The 14113-nt window shown below is 34.1% G+C and overlaps 1 protein-coding gene across 5 annotated transcripts in view; it reads left to right on the top strand.

The window, feature by feature from the left end:
* Nucleotides 1-14113, top strand: part of Nbea (neurobeachin) — a 496782-nt gene that overhangs the window by 136369 nt on the left and 346300 nt on the right. For all 5 annotated transcript variants that reach the window (XM_090342258.1, XM_090342251.1, XM_090342252.1 and 2 more), the window contains 3 exons: nucleotides 1501-1631; nucleotides 4931-5038; nucleotides 12480-12648. In XM_090342258.1, coding sequence (XP_090198384.1) covers nucleotides 1501-1631; nucleotides 4931-5038; nucleotides 12480-12648 — 408 coding nt within the window. The remainder of the gene's footprint in view (nucleotides 1-1500; nucleotides 1632-4930; nucleotides 5039-12479; nucleotides 12649-14113) is intronic.

Consider the following 14113-nt stretch of genomic DNA (forward strand, 5'->3'; position numbering starts at 1 on the left):
TTCAATTACAGTTACACAGTGGTATTTACTGGGTAGGTTTTTTTGTTTGTCACTTTGTTTTGTTGTTGTTATTGCTGTTGTTTAAATATAGGATTTTTCTGTGTAGCTTAGGCTGACTTCCAACTTGTTCAGGAGCCAAACCAGCCTTAAACTTGGCATCAACCTGGCAGGAGACTCCTGAGTGTTGGGATTACAGATTTGTACCACTACACAGGCATAGTTGTTTTTGATACAAAGAAGGAGCAAATAGATTTAAGAGTAGCAAAATGTGATCCACTTAATTTGTGTTAAATTTTCTAAAGTCAGGTAAACCGAAAAGAATTATTTCATATCCCTATACAGGAGATATTGACAGGATATGTCTGGCAATTAGGTTAATTTACGATGGGCTATTTAACATTTGGAACTTTGTGACAAACACAAACACACACACAATTAAATTTTCAGTTTCTTGAAACCAGCACTAATTTGGTTACTTTGAGTTAACGGTTTCTAAATGTAGTATAAGATACTAATAATCATTTTATTTCTGTCCTAATAGTACCTAGCAGACTGAGTTATGATAACATTTCCCTAAAACTCATAAGTAAATGGTAAAACAAATACTTATCACCTCTTTGAACTTTATGTAAATTAATTATATTAGTGTAATTATACCTCATGACATCCCTCTAAGTGAATTATCTTTTTGTAATCACTTATACATATGAGGAAACTGATATTTAAAGAGATGGCCTAAGATGATATAGTTTTGAAATGCCAGAATCAGGATTTGAGTTCCTTTGGCCTGACTTTCAATGTTACAGTATTGAGTTGGGACTACAGCTCAGTGGCAGAATGCTTCCCTAGCATGCAAAAGACCTAAAGTTCAAACCAACTACCACCAAAAAGAACAGCAGTAGCAGCAACAGCAAGTCAGAAACCAAAAGGAATACCTATGAGTCATCTTTATTACTTCACTGGTTGTGGAAGAAATTGAATGTATTGATAAAAGTCAACTAGATTCACCATAGGAATATTAGAACCTATGGTACCTGAATATATCTGCTTACTATTATAGTCAAATGAAAGTCATTTTCTTTTTTTTAAATGTATGTCAGCTGGGCACAAATAACTCATACCTGTAATCTTAGCTACTCAGGAGTCTGAGATCTGAGGATCGTTCAAAGTTCAGGCAAGAAAGTCCAGTAGACTGTCATCTCCAATTAGCCAACAGACAACCAGAATTGGCACTGTGACTCACAGTGATAGAGTGCTAGCTTTGACTGGTAGTTTATATGTCTTTTGCTTTCTTTTTTTTTTTTTACTACATGATATATGTTTTCTATGTATTATTCTTCCATTATTGTATTTCATAATTAAAGTAATTATTGATATGATTGATTTTAAGAATGATGGGTAAATGAAGGGGAAAGGATTTTTTAAAAGATAAATTAGTAAACTTTTTAATACATCACACCAACAATTTATAGTAATCGTATGTTTTTGATGTCTAAATAGTGTGTTGTGTAGCTGTGAGAAACTGTTTAGAATGTCGACAAAGACAGAGAGATAGGGGAAACAAGTCTTCCCATGGAAGCAGTAAACCTCCGGAAGTACCCCAAAGTGTCACTGCCGCTACTGCGTCCAAGGTAACTGTCATTTTCTTTGAAAATGTTGGTTTTGTTTAGGAGAACAAAAAAAATTGGTATTTGTAATCAGACAGCTTTTGGCTCTGGTTCTGGCTTTCTGTTCTGTAATTATGTTACCAAGATTTTTTAATATCTCTGTGATTTGCATGTGTGGGTTATTGAATGAAGAAACTAATTTCTAGTTCCTAGGGTTTTTATATCACATAATGTTATTTTTTCAGTTACTTCTGTTTTTAATATTACATGTATTTCAGAGTTTGATGTATAAGTAGTGGACTTTTGAAATAGATGGCTTTTGGATAGACATGACTGTTTTAAAAATTATCTGAATGCTCATCAACTGAATTGAATATCTGAATTGAATTATCTGAATGCCCAACTAAATTGGGCATTTCAGAGTATGTTACTATTGCTCACTTTAAATTTGTTCTCTTTATTACATGTTACCTGAACCTAAGCATTATGAAATTTTTATGAACATGACTTGCAGAGTTTGGTGTAACTAGTTATTCTTATTTCAGCTACACCTTGTGTGTGTAGATTGGGTTTAGCTCATCAAAAGAATGTTTAACTCCTTAGATTTTATGTAGTTTCCTTTTCTTGAAATGTTCATCCTTATTTTTCCCCAATTAAAAATTGGTCAACTCTTGGGTTTAACTTAAATGTTTTTCTCTGGAACTGTTTTCTTACACCTCACCATCATTCCAGTCCAGGGTACTCATTTTCCTAACATTCAGTATGTCTTGCCACCTACTTACTACACTTGAAATTAAGTATTAAATATAGACCATGATCTTTGAAGTGAAAGCATAGGATAGACATTTAATTGCTTTTTATAGGTTTTATAGCTTTATAATTATTCAGTTTCCAAGCAGACCAAACATATACTCTGTGTGATTGATGGTGGTTATATTTAGTATTGTTGCCTCTGTTCTTTTTCACAAAGTAATTAGATCATATATTATGTTACTGCTAACAAGACTGCACATGGCTCCTCCATTACTAGGTAAATTAAATGACTCTGTCATTCATCTGCTATATATCGGCTGTTGTAGACATAGTAGACTGTATATTGACAGAATGCGGAGTCCATATCTTGTACATTGCTGAAACTCCAGACCATTTTGAACACTTCAAGAGTGGTGTGGAAAGCTGCAGTTCTGGAGTGGTATTCTGGTTCCATCACTTATGGGGGTGTGAGGAAAGACAAATACCCTTATCTTCTGTGCCTCAACTTATTTCCAGTCTTTAAAATGGATGTTAATACTACGTTAAATGTAGTCTTTTCTATCAATGCATTAAGAAAACAGTGACAATGCACTTAAATTCGTAGTAATTCTTGTGATACAGGGAACATTGAATTAACAGTGATACTTTCCCCTCTCTAGCTGTTAAATGCTCAGTAGGTCCTCATGAAGTGAATAAATAAATTCAGATTTTAGAGATCCTAGATCTCAGATTTGTTGGCATTTAGAAGATAATAGGGAGTGTCTCAAGATTTTCAAGCCAGCTATTTCTGTGATTGTAAAATGTGGATAGAAAAGCCTAGTGAGAAAGTCATTTGTAGTTGAGCTAGGAAGTCTGTCTCTGCTGAGGAGTTTGTCAGTAAAACGTGGGTAAGTGATAGATACAGCAGTAATAAGAGAAGACTTGGTAACAACACATTTCAGGATTAACAATAAATGCATCCAAGTAGTGTTTTTTATGTTTGTTTTTAAGCTCTCTTTATTTGTGTGTAAGTAAACCATAGTTCATTTATTTCGTATAATAGAAAAAGGTTCTTGCCACTAATCTTGGACTAAACATGTCTCATTCCTTATTAGAGCATCATTTTCACTTAGTAAACAGGAGTCATAGCCAAGCTATTACTATCTTGTCATTTTTATAAGCATCAAATTGGATTGAAATCTTGTAAATTGTAAAATAGTATATAAACAGTAAGGTGTTTCCAGAATTTTTTCAGATGTGCTATAAATTATGCTACTGTCTTTCATCATCCTGTGATACATCTCCTTAGCCTGATGTTTCAATAGCCTAGTTGAGTTTTGTAAAGGTTAAGAACTCATGTAAGATTACAGAGCTTGTAAGATTTGAAAAGTTTGTAAGTTTTAAAATTGTGATCAGAAGCAAATAGCTACCAACCTTCAAATACCATCCTCTCTTTACTGTTTTATACTGCCAAAGAAACAACTTTTAGTGATTTACTGAAATATCATGAAGTACATACATGTTATGTATAAAAACTTATTTGATACTTCATATATGATTAATTCTTTTTTTAATGCTGCTTCTGGAACTTGCTCTGGCTCTCACATTCTTAGTTTTTTTGCTCAAGATTGGTGTTCTAAATCTTGAGCTACATTCCACGTCCAGCTTTTTGTTGATTGAATGGAAATAAGAGTTTCTGCCAGGGCTGGCTTTGCACCAGGATCTTCAGGTGTCATTTTCTTGGGTAGTTAGGATTATAGGCTTCAGTCATCGATGCCTAATCTACACACTCTTTATCTAATTACTACATATGTGAAAAAAATACTAGATTGAGTTTTAGTGAATTTGACTCAATAATTTATCACCTAAAATGAAGTGTATCACCTAAAATGTGTAGAATTTCCTTTCTCCAACTATAAAAAGGTTTTATGGTCAAGTTAATGTCTTTCAGCTTTAATGGTATGTGAAAGCTATTTTTCATTGGAAACTTTTGCTAATTTCTATAGAATAATTACATATATTAAATTCTACAAACTAGTATCATGTAATTCTATTATATAGTATAAAAACGTGATAAGCCAGGAATGTAGCTTAGTGAAAGAGTGCTCACCTAGCATGAAGAAGCCCTGGGTTCGATTCCTCAGTACCACATATACAGAAAAAAAAAATAGAAGTGGTACCGTGGCTTAAATGGCAGAGTGCTAGCCCTGAGCAAAAAGAGTCCAAGGACACTGCCCAGGCTGTCAAGCCCCATGACTGACCGAACAAAACGAACAAACAAAAGATGTGATAAGGAAACGAATCCAGAAACTTGAAAATATTTGTTTACTAGAGGCGTGAAAATGAGGCTCGGGCATAGACTCCTAAATTGTAAATCAGTCTTTTCCTGCTATACTTGGACTGAAAAAAGAGTAAGAACAATGAGAAGACCTAGCATAATATGAGAATAGAATATGCTTTATAATAGAGTGTTGGTGAAGAATAGCTCAGTGTTTTATTCAGTTTGGCCTAAACATTAAAAATGATGTTTTCATGTACTGGAATATCTTATTTTGTCTCGATTTTTACTTTGTCTCTTTCTCTTTTTTAAGGCTCCCTTAGAAAATGTTCCAGGTAATCTTTCTCCTATTAAGGATCCTGATCGGCTTCTTCAGGATGTTGATATTAATCGCCTCCGTGCCGTTGTCTTTCGGGATGTGGTAAGTTCTGTCTCCTTTATAAATTTTCTAAGGATTCTATAAGTTAAAAATACATGACCTGGTATGGGTGTTTATTGTGTATGTTTAATCCTAAAACTGTTAACTCTTAGCCTTCTGTGAAAGCTTGCTAATAAAGACGTGAAACTTTCTTCAGTGAAACTTTCTTCTCATTTGGTTATTTTTCTAAGAATAAAGATAGCCATTAAAAAACACATCAAAACATAATTCTCCCTTTTCTTGCATTACTTTCTCTTTTCCTCTTGTCTTCTTCGTACATCTAGAACTATGTTTTGCTCAAAACATTTTGCTTAAAAGTTGACACTGTTGGAGTAGATATTATTTATAATTAGATGTAGCTTATCATTAATTTTTAGGAAGAGAATCTACCTTTCAAAGAATGCATTTAGGAACATATGTGAAATGGAATTTGAACTAGAAAATTTTGTTAAGTTTTAGGTCCAAGGCGTTTTAAGACGTTGTGTAGGACTCTAGTAACATTGACATCTACTCAAGGTAACTAAAAGTGAGATAAACCTCATACATTGTATGAAAAAAACATGAAATATTTTTACAGCAGATTTGGTGTTGGCTGCACATTTTTATAATTTATATAAATCAGCCACTTTAGATTTCATGCCTCTTATTTTAGTTAATGATTCAAGAAATGTAAACGATGGGGCAGAAGTTTGGCCTACTTATAGAGTGCATGCCTAGCGTGCACGAAGACCCAGGTTTGATTCCTTGGTACAACATACATAGAAAAAGGCAAAAGTGGTGCTGTGGCTCAAGTGGTAGAGTGGTAGCCTTGAGACAGCCCAAGGACAGTGCATTCCATTGTGTATATGTACTACATTTTCTGTATCCATTCATCTACAGTAGGGTATCTGGATTGTTTCCATGGCCTGGCTATTGTGAGTAGTGCAGAGATGAACATAGCTGAGCAGGTGTCCATATCATATCTTGGGTTAGATGCTCAGAAATGGTGTGGCGGGATCGTAGGGAAGGGCTATTTTCAGTTCTTAAAAAAAACTCCACACTGCTTTCCATAGTGGCTGAACTAGCAGTGCAGTAGGGTCCCTTTTTCTCCATAACCCCACCAGCATCTATCATTATCTGAGTTCAAAATCTTGGCCATTCTTGGGGTAAGGTGGTATCTTAGAGTTGTTTTTATTTGCGTTTGCTTTATGACCATGGATGTTCAACATTTTCTCATATGCTTTTCTGCCATTTTATCCTCTTCTTTTGATAACTCTCTCTTTAATTCCCTTGCCCATTTAGTGATTGGTTTGTTGGGTTGGGGGTGTTAGTTTCTTGAGTTCCCTGTAGATAAATGGAGATTAAGCATTTGTCTGATGTATTATTGGTAAGTATCTTTTCCTAGTTGGTTGGCTGTCTTTCTACTTTAGTGGCTATGCTGTCTTTCTACTTTAGTGGCTATGCTTTTATCTGTGCAGAAACTTTTTATTTTTAGGTAGTCCCATTTATCGAGTCTCTCTCCAATCTGTTGTGACTCTGGGATTCTGTTCAGGAAATTTTTGCCTGTGCCTGAGTTCAAGTATCTCTCCAACTCTATCATGTAGCAGTTTCAAGGTTTCCGGTCTGACATTGAGGTCTTTGATCCATTTTGAGTAAATACTTGTGCATGGTGAAAGGCTAGGGTCAATTTTTAGTTTTCTGCATGTGGCTGCCCAGTTTTACAAGCACAAAAAATTGAAAGGCTGTGTTTGTTCCACTCTATATCTTTGGCTCCTTTGTCAAATACAAATTGACTATAGGTATGTGGTTCTATTTCTAGGCCTTCTATTCTGTTCCATTGATCTTCTGGTCTATTTTTGTGCCAGTATCATGCTGTTTTTGTTATTATGGCTCTATAGTAGAGTTTGAAGTCTGGTATTGTAATACCACCTGCTTTGCTCTTTTTGCCTAGACTTGTTTTGGCTATTCTAGATCTTTTCTTGTTTCATATGAACCATTGGATTATATCTTCTATTTCAGTAAAGAATGTCTTTGGGATTTTGATGGGGATTGCATTGAATTTGTAATCAATTTTGGCAGTATGGCCAATTTTACTATATTAGTTCTCCCTATCCATGAACATGGGATGTCTTTCCATTTCCTGGTGTCCTCTTTAATTTCTTTTGTTAGGCTTTTATAGTTTTCATTAAATAATTCCTTTATATCTTTGGTTAATTCCTAAGTATTTTATTCTTTTGGGGTCTATTGCAAATGGGATCATTTTCTTGATTTAGCCTTCTGCTTGCATATTGTTGGCATACAAGAGGGCTACTGACTTCGGAAGTCTAATTTTGTATCCTGCCACTTTGCTAAAGTGGTTTATTAATTGTAGGAGTTTGGGAGTGGAGCTTATTGGGTCACTCAGGTAGAGGATCATGTCATCTGCGAATAGGGATAGTTTAATTTCTTCTTTCCCTATGTGGATCCCTTTGAGGTCCTTCTCTTGCCTTAGTGCTCTGGCTAAGGGTTCCAGTACTATATTGAAGAGAAGTGGAGACAGTCAGCATCCCTGTCTAGTTCCTGATTTTAAGGTAAATGTTTCCAGTCTTTCTCCATTTAGTATAATACTAGCTGTAGGTTTTTCATATATGGCTTTAATTATTTCAAGGAATGTACCTCTTTGTCCTATTTTTTGTAGTGCTTTTAACATGAATGGATGTTGTATTTTGTCACTTGCCTTCTCCGCATCCAGAAAAATTATCATATGATTCTTATCCTTAGCTCTATTGACATGATGACATTGATTGATTTGCCAATGTTAAACCAGTCTTGCATCTGTGGGATGAAGCCTACTTGATTGTAGTGTATAATTTTTTAAATTTGTTTCTGGATTCTGTTGGCTAGTATTTTATTGAGGAGTTTTGCATCTGTGTATTTAGAGAGATAGGTCTGTAGTTCTCTTTTTTTGTTGGGTCTTTACCTGGTTTCGGGATAAGTGTTATATTAGCTTCATAGAATGAGTTTGGTATGGTTCCTTCTGCTTGTATTTCTCGGAAGAGTTTCAACAGTATAGGTATTACCTCATCTTTAAAAGTCTTGTAGAATTCTGCAGTGAAACCATATGGACCTGGGCTCTTTGTGGTTGGCATTATGGTGATTGCTTCTGCTATTTCATTATATGAATTTGGTTTGTTCAATTTGTTTACCTCTTCATTGTTCAATATGCGTAGCCTATATTTATTTAAGAAGTCATCCATTTCTACTACTTATTCATAATGGACTGAATTTCTTGGATATCAGTTGTGATTGTTCCTGTAGGGTCTCCAAACTTGTTTATTTTATTTGAGTCTCCCCTCTCCTTTTTTTGATTAATCTTGCCAGGAGTCTGTCAATTTTGTTGACTCTCAAAGAACCAACCTTTTGATTTATTAATTTTGTGTAGTGGAACTTATTTCAATCTCAGATATTTCCGGCTTTATTTTGTTATTTCTTTCTTTCTAGTTGTTTTAGAATTAAGTTTTACTTGTTCCTCTAAGTGTTTCAATGTCTTCTTTAGGTTATTTACATGCTCTTCTTCTGTCTTTTTAATATGGGCTCCTAGTGCAATAAATTTGCCCCCTTAGAACTGCCTTTGCTGTGCCCCTTAAGTTCCTTTGTGATGTCTCTTGATTGTCATTACATTCAAGAAAGTTTTGAATTTCTTCTTTGATTTGTTCTGTAACCCAGGAGTTATTCAGAAGTGTGTTGTTCAGCTTCCAAGTGTTTGAATGTTTTTTTACCTTTTACTATGTTGTTCAGAAGTAGTCTGACTCTCCTGTGATCAGATAGAATGCATGGGGATTATATCAGCCCTGTTGTATCTGCATAACTTTTCTGTATGAACTATTATATGATCTACTTTGGAATATATTCCATGTGCTACTGAGAAAAATGTATAAAGTTTCACCGTTGGATAGAAGACTCTGTATATATCTATCTGTTAAGCCCAGCTGGGCTATGGTGTCGTTTTAAATTGATGGTGTCTTTGTTTATCGTTTGTTGAGTTGACCTGTCCTTTGGTGAGAGTGGCATATTGAAGTCTCCCACTGTGACTGTGTTTGAGTCTATCTTGTTCTGTAATTCTAAGAGAGTTTGCTTGATGAATTTGGGTGCTCCCATGTTGGGGGAGTAAATGTTTATAACTGTATTATTCTAGGTATAGATTTACCCTTTACTAACATGTAGTGGCCATCTTTATCTTTGTATACTGATTTTACTGAGAAGTTTATTTTGTCAGAGATTAAGATTGCTACTCCTGCTTTTTAGCCTGGTGCATTGGAGTGGAAAATTCTTTTCCATTCTTTCACTTGGAGTTTGTTTCTGTCTTTGGTAGTGAGGTGGGTCTCTTGGAGGCAACATATGGATGGGTCTTGTTTCTTAATCCAGTCTGCTGTTCTGTGTCTTTTGATTGGATTATTCAGCCTGTTCACATTTAGGGAAATTATTGAGAAGTGGTCAGTGTCTTTTGTCCTTATATATTTTTACTTCTGAGTTTCTTTCTCTCACTTTTTTCCCCTTTTGTGTTTAGTGATTTATAGATGATAGCTGCTTGATGGGAGTTCTTGCTCTTCTGGAATTTGTTCTTGATTGCTTAATATGTTTTGTAATGCTGGTTTAGTGTGCACGTATTCATATAGCTTCTCTTTATAATGAAATAGCATTGTTTCTCCCTCAAATGTAAATGCTAGTTTTGCTGGATATATCAGTCTGGGTTGGCAGTTGTTGGTCTTCAGGGCATGAATGATATTTTTCCAAGCTTTTCTTGAATTTAGGGTTTGCGTGGAGAGGCCTACAGTTATTCTAATTTTTTTCATTGTAGTATATCACTTTCTTTTTTTTTTTTTGTGGCATTTAAGATCAGCTCCGTAGTATTTGGGCCTAATGTTTTTACTAGGATGTGGCTTGGCAAGTTCCTTCTAGGATCTTGTCTGCTTGGAGTTCTGAAGCCTTCAGTAATGTGAATATTTTCCCTTTTGAGCTTGGGGAAGTTCTCTGCTATGATCTTGGTGAATAAGGGTTGCATTCCCCTATTGAGAAACTCCTCCCCTTCTTTGATTTCTATTATACGAAGATTAGATTTCTTGGCTGCATCTGCCAGGTCCTCGAGTTCTCTCTGGTGAATTCTGACTAATCTTTCCAGGGTCATGATTCTCTGTTCCAGATCTTGTGTTTTATCTTCCGTTCCTGATGTCCTATTCTCCATCTCAGTCGATCTATTGCTTAATGCTTCTATTTTTGCTTGCATTGTGGACACTGAGCTGATCATGTCTGCTCTAAAGGTATTAATTTTTTCTTCTAGGGAAGTATAATTTTTTTCTATTTTTCTTTTGAGATCAAGGAGCTACTTGTTGATTTCCTGCTTATGTTCCTGGAATTGTTTTTGGAATTCTGCTTTGATCTCTTTAGTCATGTCCTCGATCATCTCCTCGATCAGGGTCATGTTTCCTGTCTGTTCAGGTGTCATTTCTTTGGATGGTGACATCTCTCTCAGACTTCACTCTTGTTTCTTTTTGGGCTTTGTGTGGGACTTTGATTATTTATATATTTCGTCATTGTCGTTCTGCTTTCCGACACATTGAAGACTTGTTATAGGTACGCTTTGTGGTTGGTAGGTGGTGGTCTTATTTGGTTTGGGGTGATGGTTCTGGGAATCTGTGTATACATAGTTCTCAGCCAAATTAGTTCTGCTAATGACGGGTCAGAGATTGTAGCTTTTACAGGTGTGTCAGCCCATTCACAAAGGCTTTGTGCCACTGCACAACTAGCTCTTGACTAAAATATGTATAGTATTAAAACCATGTTTACGAATGTCACCATATTTGTGACTCCAATCTAGAGTTAGCAAAAGTGTAAGTCTTTTTAATACTAATTTAAAACAGGAAAGGTATATTTTATATTAGTAAAATATTGTAATGTGGAAATATAACACATTATGGTATAATATATTATTATATTCAAAAGATACAATAAGCATTAATAACAACACTTGAGGCTTTAGTTATTTTTTAAAGATGTTCTCATATTTTCCTTAAGCTAGCTTGAACTGCCTTCTTCTTATTTATGTTCCCTTATTATGGGAATGTCAGGTATGTGCCAACATGCTCAACCTTAGCTTGGCTGAGATAATATCTCCTGTACTTTTTGCTTAGGTTACCCTAAACCACAATCCTCCCAATCTCAGCTTCTTAACTAGCAAGGATTCCAGATATGAAGTACCACACTCACCTCTACATTTTAATTTGGAACTTGTGGACCACAATTACTACCACAGTTTTGATCTGGAATTACTACAATTAGTCGATGGTACTACAATTAGTACTATAATTTTGATCTAGAATTACCAGTTTTTACCTAGCTTATGGAAAAGATTTTGTAAGTATTTATAGTTAGGTCCTTAAATATGGTATTAAAGATTGGATATTGTGTTAATTGTATGAAATAGCCCTCTCAGCCTTTCCACAAAAGATGTTTATCCTTTTTTAGTAGAAAGCTCAAGGTTACATACAGCTTACTGTATTTTGGGAAAGCAAATTTATAATGAAATTATCTTTCCTACCTGGAGTCTGAACTTTTAAACTTTTATTTCCTTGACTTAATATTAAGGCTTGATTACCCATTTATATTTTTTTCTCAAATCAACATGATGCTCTTTGGAAAAATCTTCCATTTTATCATTGAGTTTTAAAAGTGAGTGGTCTGTAATATTTGTAATTGTTTAGAAGTAACTTTTCTGGTACAGAATAATTGCATGGTAATTCTTCTTATCTATTAATATTCAGAGATTAAATTAATGTTTTCTTCCATACCATGCTTATTTCATATTAAGCTTGTATAAATTTATATTTTATATACCCTATTGTTTGTTCTCCTATACACTCATGATCTCTCAACCAGGTAGTCTTCATGCCAGAATTTTGTCTTATAATTTATCCTATTAATTTTATTCAATAATGTTTAAAATTCTAAATTTCTTTAAAATGTAAGTTATTAAGTATCTTTTCACATTTGTAAGATGTGCATATTTTATAAACACATATTATTATGCAGAAGCGGACTAAAATGATAAAGAGAACAAAGAATAGATTTTATGATATTTAGTAAAATGTTAAAGTTTTCAAATTATATTTCAATCTATAATTTAGATAAGACTATTTGGAGTATTGTATTTATACTTATAGGATACTTAGCAACTAAATATGACTTTATATATGTAGGCATAACAAAATATATGATCTGTTAATATATTTTAACATATATATAGCCAAATATATATATGCATTTTGTGTGCATGTATACATATATATTTATTATATATATGCACATATATACTTAATCAGGTTTAACAAACTTAAATGTCATACTTTGCATCCATAAAGTAAAGCAGCATTATTGATAAAGTACTTAATTTAGAATTTGCAACTGTTACACTTCCTTTTCGTTTTACCAGGATGACAGCAAGCAGGCACAGTTCTTAGCTCTGGCTGTTGTTTACTTCATATCTGTCCTGATGGTGTCTAAATATCGTGACATATTAGAGCCACAGAGAGAAACTTCAAGAACTGGAAGCCAACCAGGAAGAAACATCAGACAAGAAATAAACTCACCAACTAGTACAGGTCCTGGAATTTTTCTTTTTTAATTGGAACACCAGAATTATTTTTTTAGAATCTTTTTGCATCTATATTAAAGCTGAACTTAGAATTGTCTGAAATTTTTATGAATTCTTGGTATACAAATACTAATTTAATATTACTTAACTACACAAAATATATATGTAATATTTGTATAGTATTTGCTATATTCCTATTTTATGAGTGCAGTTTTTTATTGCTTCTTACTTATGAAGATGAATTATTTAGTTATGCCCTACTTAATGCAAGTAGTTCATGCTTTAAAATAATTTTGTAATTTTAAAAACATGAATGTCCTTATAAATGGTTGGGATCCAGAATAAATTAGAACATAAGTATAGCTAAACTCAGAAATTATTTTCTTTTTCTCATTTTCCCTCTACTCCCTCCTGTTTTTTTCCCCTTCTCTTTCCCTTGTCCTCTCTTCTCCTCACTTCTTCTTTTCTCCTTTCCTCTATTATTCCTCTTATATTCTCTACATCTTCCTCCAAAATTCTCCTTTTTCTTTATTTGGTGTATGACAATTTCTGTATCTAAGTATTCTTCCAACTATTCATAATATGCAAACATATATTTGTACTAATGGTTCAAAATGTGCACAAAATGACCTCAACTAAAATCAGACTTATAAAGAGGTAACGTGGACACCAGTGAACTGCTTTGTTCCAGTGAACTGCTTTGTTTATGTCTTACCTGTTTGCAGAACACACTCATATTGCAATAATTCTTGTATTATTGGCCTGATTTACTCTGCTTGTAATTTAGAGGTACATTTTGGCTTCTAATATTTCAGTACCCTAGAATGCCTTCAATCATTTTCACTTCCTACCAGGTGTTGATGGCAAGATTGTTTTTCTGTTGGTTTTAATGTAACCTTAGTAACTCAATTATTGTTTCATATACCACTGAATTAATTTGTAGTTGAAATTAACTTTAGTAAATAAAGTACTATAATTTATAAGTTTAATGACTATTTTAAGACTTGAGTACACATTGGTGATCAAATCTATCTTGTTACCATAAGCATATCATATTTCATGTTACCATAGTGGAAAGAATATTTTAAGTATAGGATTATGTTGTTGCATGTCACATTTTTACTCTTATCAATGTGAACATGATATTTTATTGTAGTATATCTTTTCTTTTAGTTTTATACTATAAAAATTGCACTATTCCAGTTTCTCTCATTTTATCACTTAAAATACTCATACTTTAGCTGAGCGTGGTGGCTCATGCCTGTAATCCTAGCTACTCAGGAGGCTAAGATGTGAGTATCAAGGTTCAAAGCCAGCCCAGGCACAAAAGGATCTGAGGTTCTTCTCTCCAGTTAACCTATAGAAAACTGGAAGTGGGCTTGGCTCAAGTATAGGTTGGGTAGTCGTGAGCTGAATTGCTTAGGGACAGCGCCCAGGCCAAGTTCAAATCCCATCACCCACAAAAAAAAATA

Source organism: Megascapheus bottae, chromosome 11 (assembly GCF_031878675.1).
Source record: "Megascapheus bottae isolate mThoBot1 chromosome 11, mThoBot2.hap1, whole genome shotgun sequence".
NCBI lineage: Eukaryota > Metazoa > Chordata > Mammalia > Rodentia > Geomyidae > Megascapheus > Megascapheus bottae.